We start from the raw sequence: 7,419 nt of genomic DNA, 5'->3' as shown, positions 1-7,419 counted from the left end.
ATCTGTAAAAGTTTGTGAGTGTTTTTGGTGACAAGCCAAAATTCTTCAGCCTCCTGAGCTTGAAGAGACGCTGATGCGCCTTCTTCACGATGCTGTCTGTGTGGGTGGACCATTTCAGTTTGTCAGTGATAAGTACGCCGAGGAACTTTCCACTCTCTCCACCACTCCACTACTGTCCCGTCAATGTAGATAGGGGGCTGCTCCTTCTGCTGTTTCCTGAAGTCCACAATCATCTCCTTTGTTTTGTTGACATTGAATGTGAGGTTACTTTCCTGACACCATTTTCCTGAACTCTAAAACAAACGTGTGGGGGAGTGAACTCTAAAACAAACGTGTGTGGGGGAGTGAACTCTAAAACAAACGTGTGTGGGGGAGTGAACTCTAAAACAAACGTGTGTGGGGAGTGAACTCTAAAACAAACGTGTGTGGGGAGTGAACTCTAAAACAAACGTGTGTGGGGGAGTGAACTCTAAAACAAACGTGTGTGGGGAGTGAACTCTAAAACAAACGTGTGTGGGGGAGTGAACTCTAAAACAAACGTGTGTGGGGGAGTGAACTCTAAAACAAACGTGTGTGGGGGAGTGAACTCTAAAACAAACGTGTGTGGGGGAGTGAACTCTAAAACAAACGTGTGGGGGAGTGAACTCTAAAACAGTGAACTGGGCTAACCTGACTGTAGGTGCTGGTGGATAGCCTCAGCAGATCCCTCATCAGTTCCTGGTGGATACTCCTGTACTCACACCCCTCCACTGTTAGCTTACGAAGCTGGACAACACAAAACACATGACAGTTAAACAGCAGCTGGGTTCCTACCAGGGGTAATAGAAACACGGACAGATTATTCCATGACAGCAGCAGACACTTGAGAATGGATAGCACAAACACACAGAGCGAGACACAGAGCGAGACAGAGACACAGAGCGAGAGAGAGACACAGAGCGAGAGAGAGACACAGAGCGAGAGAGAGACACAGAGCGAGAGAGAGACACAGAGCGAGAGAGACACAGAGCGAGAGAGACACAGATCGAGCGAGACAGAGAGCGAGCGAGACAGAGAGCGAGCGAGACAGAGAGCGAGCGAGACAGAGCAAGCGAGACAGAGAGCGAGATAGAGACCGACAGAGGTCCTACCTCATGCTGTAGCATAACTCTGTCGATCAGTAGGGCTCTGATGTGCTGCTTCCTGCCATGAAGCTTTAGGTGGAACAGGAGGAAAGAAATTAGTACCTACTGTCTAGACCAAGGCTGGGCCCTATTCCCTATGTAATGAACTACTGTCTAGACCAAGGCTGGGCCCTATTCCCTATGTAATGAACTACTGTCTAGACCAAGGCTGGGCCCTATTCCCTATGTAATGAACTACTGTCTAGACCAAGGCTGGGCCCTATTCCCTATGTAATGCACTACTGTCTATGTAATGCACTACTGTCTAGACCAAGGCTGGGACCTATTCCCTACGTAATGAACTACTGTCTAGACCAAGGCTGGGCCCTATTCCCTATGTAATGCACTACTGTCTATGTAATGCACTACTGTCTAGACCAAGGCTGGGACCTATTCCCTAAGTAATGCACTACTGTCTAGACCAAGGCTGGGCCCTATTCCCTATGTAATGCACTACTGTCTATGTAATGCACTACTGTCTAGACCAAGGCTGGGCCCTATTCCCTATGTAATGCACTACTGTCTATGTAATGCACTACTGTCTAGACCAAGGCTGGGACCTGGCCTTCTACGTAATGAACTACTGTCTAGACCAAGGCTGGGCCCTATTCCCTATGTAATGCACTACTGTCTATGTAATGCACTACTGTCAAACCAAGGCTGGGACCTATTCCCTACGTAATGAACTACTGTCTAGACCAAGGCTGGGCCCTATTCCCTATGTAATGCACTACTGTCTATGTAATGCACTACTGTCTAGACCAAGGCTGGGACCTATTCCCTACGTAATGAACTACTGTCTAGACCAGACATGGGCAAACTCGGCCCGCGGGCCACATCTGGCCCCGTTAGGCTTTTTAATCCGGCCCGCCGAACTTGTCCAAATTATAGTAAAAACCTCCTTTTTCCCCCTTTCCCTGCAATGCCCACGTTTCCCCAATAGATGGCGCACTCAAAACACATTGACCGTTGTTGGAGTGGGCGCGTATTTCTCTTTATTTCACTTTAATTTTCCACTTCGTTTCACGTCACCATTAAGCCCTTCTGTGAAAATGAGCGGACCAAAAGAGAAGGAAAGTGGACAGCGAATGCCCAGTGTTTAATAAGGAGTGGACAACAAAATACTTCTTCACTGAAGTCCGATCAACGGCTGTATGTCTGATATGCCAAGAAGCTGTTGCGGTTTTCAAAGAGTACAATATCAGCCGTCACTTTGCCACGAAGCATGCAAACTATGCTAGCAAGCAGTCAACACAAGAACGGGCGGCTACTGCTCCTCCGGAGGACGGCGCAGAAGATGCTGGTGTTGTTTGGCTCGACCTACGTGTGTGAGCAGACGTTTAGCGTCATGAAAATCAACAAAGCCCATCACAGATCCAAGTTAACTGACCAACACCTCAGATCTGTCTGAGAATTGCCACAACAAAACTAACTCCAGACTTTGATGCACTTTAACAAAAGAGCCTTGTTTGTTCCACTGAAATGGTGAGTTTTTCTGCTGTGTTATGAAAAAATGCATATGGAAAGTTTGGAAGTGCGTCTTTTAATTAAGAGCAATGCGCATTTACGCACAGCAGCGGTACAGTAGCTTAATTAACACGCCGCACATCGCTCTTAATTTAAATTTTCAGCTGATATTTAATACAGCCTATGTCTGTGTGCTTGGCAACGATACACGTGTACTGTTTGCGCGTGAAGGCGAGGGCGTCCGTGGCGAGTTTGTAGAGCGCGCGGTCAGGACAATCCATCCATGATTTTGCGGAGTTTAACACAAGTAGATATTATTGAGCTTGAGTATTTCGTTGTGTAATAATATGTTTTGAATGTTGAAAGTGATTCCATTTTTCAATAAATGTTGATTTCTTTAACTTTGCACCTTCGATTGAAACTTATTAAAAACAGACGCAATCTTGATAAATCACAGTGCGTATGTTATTTTAATCTATTTACATTTCCTCCTCCCAGTATCTCCGAAATAGTATGTAAATGCCATATCTTGCATATTCCTTGAGACAAATGTATTAACTGATAAGGGCTATTTTTCACATTTGAAAGACAGTTAATAAATTGGGTTGTAGTGTTCTTACTGTGCTATGAGGTTTGCACACACTACATTTAATGCTTTAGTATATCCGGCCCAAACACTCCCTCCAAATGCTCCTGACCCCTCTGTCAAATTTTAGAACCCATTGTGGCCCGCGAGTCAAAAAGTTTGCCCACCTCTGGTCTAGACCAAGGCTGGGCCCTATTCCCTATGTAAATGCACTACTTTTGGCAAGGGCCTTGTACTGATCAGAAATCAACACAAAACTCTTACAAATATATGTTAGATAGGTCTGTGAATGCCTTACATGACCAGCATTCATTGATTGAAGAGAAATATGTCATTCAATCACACAAGTTCCACCACGGCTCCAGTATGGTGTTCTAGTTATATCTCTCACCCTGTTCTCCATGGACTTCTTGACCAGGTTGAAGCTCTTCCAGCGAGAGTCAAACTCGTGTTTTTGGGAGCCTTTGAAGTGTAGCAGGTCACTGATGATCTTGATGATGGAGAATAGAGACTTGGTGTCGTCCTCGGAGTGTTCCAGAATGTGATCTGGGGACATACAACAGAACCAACCGTTACGTTGACATGAAGTGAAATCATCTATATCGGTTTTAGGGGTGGGTTTTAGGGGGCGGTTTTAGATGTCTTTGTTTATTTAAAATATATATATTTAACCAGGAAAAGCCCATTGAGACCCGGAGTCTCTTTTTCAAGGGAAACCTGGCCTAGAATACAGAAACAATCAATACATTGCATAATTAAAACATACAACACAACATGATCCAGCATTCAGTGGCAATAACATATCTAGGTGAAGCATGGATTGTAGACTATTCCATGCCTCTGGTGCACAAGAAGAGAAGGCAGTCTTGCCTAATACTGTGGTGAAGGAGACCAGACTACAGAAGTAAAGAGGGAGTTTACCCAAAAGGGCTTTGTAGATGAACACATATACAACAAGTCACCTTACTCAATTACAGAGAAAGTGGCCTGAACAAGCTTCTTTCTAGTCATAAGTGGGAAGCAAGCCAGTATTACGAAAATAAAAACCCAATTTCAATTTAAGCTTTGTCACAAGATTATCCACATGAACTTTAAAGGACAACTTGTCATCCAACCAAATACCTAGGCATTTGTAAGATGACACTTTTTCAACGGATAAGCCACCAGATGTGACAATGCTAACCGTCTCTGGCTGAGTTCAAGCTCTGGTAAAGGTGATGAATTTAGTTTTTTGTACATTCTAAATCAGTTTGAGACCATAAAAGGGAGTCCTGCAGTGACTAAAAAGCAGTATGGAGCTCTTCAACAGCCTGAACCAGAGAAGGAACACATGAATATATGACTGTATCATCGTCATATAGATGGAACTTTGCTGGTTGCATCCCATTTCACATATTAGATCTTCATGTGAAGACAGTGATAAGACACAAAGACACAAAAACAAAAAAAAACATTACACCTGGACAGCTTTACACTGTTAGTTACACCTGTGCAGCTTTACACTGTTAGTTACACCTGGACAGCTTTACACTGTTAGTTACACCTGGACAGCTTTACACTGTTAGTTACACCTGGACAGCTTTACACTGTTAGTTACACCTGGACAGCTTTACACTGTTAGTTACACCTGGACAGCTTTACACTGTTAGTTACACCTGGACAGCTTTACACTGTTAGTTACACCTGGACAGCTTTACACTGTTAGTTACACCTGGACAGCTTTACACTGTTAGTTACACCTGGACAGCTTTACACTGTTAGTTACACCTGGACAGCTTTACACTGTTAGTTACACCTTGACAGCTTTACACTGTTAGTTACACCTGGACAGCTTTACACTGTTAGTTACACCTGGACAGCTTTACACTATTAGTTACACCTGGACAACTTTACACTGTTAGTTACACCTGGACAACTTTACACTGTTAGTTACACCTGGACATTTACATTTTACATTTAAGTCATTTAGCAGACGCTCTTATCCAGAGCGACTTACAAATTGGTGAATTCACCTTCTGACATCCAGTGGAACAGCCACTTTACAATAGTGCATCTAAATCATTAAGGGGACAACTTCACACTGTTAGTTACACCTGGACAGCTTTAGTTGTGGTTACAGACAGGAGGGAGGGGACACTATTAGGGTTGAGCTGTGGTTACAGACAGGAGGGAGAGAGGAGACACTATTAGGGTTGAGTTGTGGTTACAGACAGGAGGGAGGGAGGAGACACTATTAGGGTTGAGTTGTGGCTACAGACAGGAGGGAGGGAGGAGACACTATTAGGGTTGAGTTGTGGTTACAGACACAGGAGGGAGGGAGGAGACACTATTAGGGTTGAGTTGTGGCTACAGACAGGAGGGAGGGACACTATTAGGGTTGAGTTGTGGCTACAGACAGGAGGAGGAGGAGACACTATTAGGGTTGAGTTGTGGTTACAGACACAGGAGGGAGGGAGGGACACTATTAGGGTTGAGTTGTGGCTACAGACAGGAGGAGGAGGAGACACTATTAGGGTTGAAGTTGTGGTTACAGACAGGAGGAGGAGACACTATTAGGGTTGGGTGTGGTTACAGACACAGGAGGGAGGAGGGGACACTATTAGGGTTGAGTTGTGGTTACAGACACAGGGGAGGGAGGGAGGGGACACTATTAGGGTTGAGTTGTGGTTACAGACAGGAGGGAGGAGACACTATTAGGGTTGAGTTGTGGTTACAGACACAGGAGGAGGGAGGGACACTATTAGGGTTGAGTTGTGGCTACAGACAGGAGGGGAGGGAGGAGACACTATTAGGGTTGAGTTGTGGTTACAGACACAGGAGGGAGGGAGGAGACACTATTAGGGTTGAGTTGTGGTTACAGACAGGAGGGAGGGAGGGGACACTATTAGGGTTGAGTTGTGGTTACAGACAGGAGGGAGGGAGGAGACACTATTAGGGTTGAGTTGTGGTTACAGACACAGGAGAGAGGGAGGAGACACTATTAGGGTTGAGTTGTGGTTACAGACACAGGAGGGAGGAGGAGACACTATTAGGGTTGAGTTGTGGTTACAGACAGGAGGGAGGGGGGAGGGGACACTATTAGGGTTGAGTTGTGGCTACAGACAGGAGGAGGGAGGAGACACTATTAGGGTTGAGCTGTGGTTACAGACACAGGAGGGAGGGGGGAGGAGACACTATTAGGGTTGAGTTGTGGTTACAGACAGGAGGGAGGGAGGGAGGGGACACTATTAGGGTTGAGTTGTGGTTACAGACAGGAGGGAGGGAGGAGACACTATTAGGGTTGAGTTGTGGTTACAGACACAGGAGAGGAGGAGACACTATTAGGGTTGAGTTGTGGTTACAGACACAGGGAGGAGGAGGAGACACTATTAGGGTTGAGTTGTGGTTACAGACAGGAGAGAGGGAGGAGACACTATTAGGGTTGAGTTGTGGTTACAGACAGGAGGGAGGGAGGAGACACTATTAGGGTTGAGTTGTGGTTACAGACACAGGAGAGAGGGAGGAGACACTATTAGGGTTGAGTTGTGGTTACAGACACAGGAGGGAGGGAGGAGACACTATTAGGGTTGAGTTGTGGTTACAGACAGGAGAGAGGGAGGAGACACTATTAGGGTTGAGTTGTGGCTACAGACAGGAGAGAGGGAGGAGACACTACTCACGTAGCAACTGCCTCATCACTCTACAGATAGCATCTCTGTAGTTCTCTCTGGACACATCTGGAGGAGGAGAGAGAGTTGAGGTTTTACATAACAACATGCATGCAAACATGTCTCTGGAACAATACAAATCAACGGATAGTTACTGCTGTCAACCTCAACAAGTGAGTGATACCGCAAACTATGAAGGCTCAAGGACCATTTTGTCTGTTACCAAGGCCTCAGAATAATGACTATGAGCTAAAGCATGCAACTCACCATAGGACACTCCTGTGAAGAGGTTGGTCTCACCGAGATTCACCATGCTAGTAACTCTGACAGAGAGATTTCATAGTTAAAACACACTCCTGTGAAGAGGTTGGTCTCACCCAGATTCACCATGCTAGTAACTCTGACAGAGAGATTTCATAGTTAAAACACACTCCTGTGAAGAGGTTGGTCTCACCCAGATTCACCATGCTAGTAACTCTGACAGAGAGATTTCATAGTTAACACACTCCTGTGAAGAGGTTGGTCTCACCCAGATTCACCATGCTAGTAACTCTGA

The 7,419-nt window shown here is 45.5% G+C and overlaps 1 protein-coding gene across 1 annotated transcript; it reads right to left on the bottom strand.

Moving 5' to 3' along the window:
* Positions 1-558: 558 nt before the first annotated feature.
* Positions 559-7,180, bottom strand: LOC135539028 (proteasome activator complex subunit 4B-like). Its single transcript, XM_064964913.1, has 5 exons — positions 7,131-7,180; positions 6,876-6,932; positions 3,608-3,762; positions 1,131-1,193; positions 559-765 (listed from the first exon to the last, which is right to left on the bottom strand). The coding sequence occupies exons 1-5, from the start codon at positions 7,174-7,176 to the stop codon at positions 619-621; spliced, it is 468 nt and encodes a 155-aa protein (XP_064820985.1). The 5' UTR covers positions 7,177-7,180; the 3' UTR covers positions 559-618.
* Positions 7,181-7,419: the final 239 nt, after the last annotated feature.

Source organism: Oncorhynchus masou, unplaced genomic scaffold (genome assembly GCF_036934945.1).
Source record: "Oncorhynchus masou masou isolate Uvic2021 unplaced genomic scaffold, UVic_Omas_1.1 unplaced_scaffold_9661, whole genome shotgun sequence".
Taxonomy (NCBI): Eukaryota; Metazoa; Chordata; class Actinopteri; order Salmoniformes; family Salmonidae; genus Oncorhynchus; species Oncorhynchus masou.
The sequence above is the reverse complement of the archived record's forward strand: the minus strand, read 5'-3'. Positions and strand labels throughout refer to the sequence as shown.

What these genes read in the sequence shown, in the direction of transcription:
- LOC135539028 (XM_064964913.1), bottom strand. Translation starts at nt 7,176, where the DNA reads ATGGTGAATCTCGGTGAGACCAACCTCTTCACAGGAGTGTCCTATG. An exon ending in CTTCACAGGAGTGTCCTATG is followed by an intron (nt 6,933 to 7,130) that starts GTGAGTTGCATG and finishes CTCCTCCTCCAG; the next exon opens with ATGTGTCCAGAGAGAACTAC. An exon ending in AGTGATGAGGCAGTTGCTAC is followed by an intron (nt 3,763 to 6,875) that starts GTGAGTAGTGTC and finishes GTATGTCCCCAG; the next exon opens with ATCACATTCTGGAACACTCC.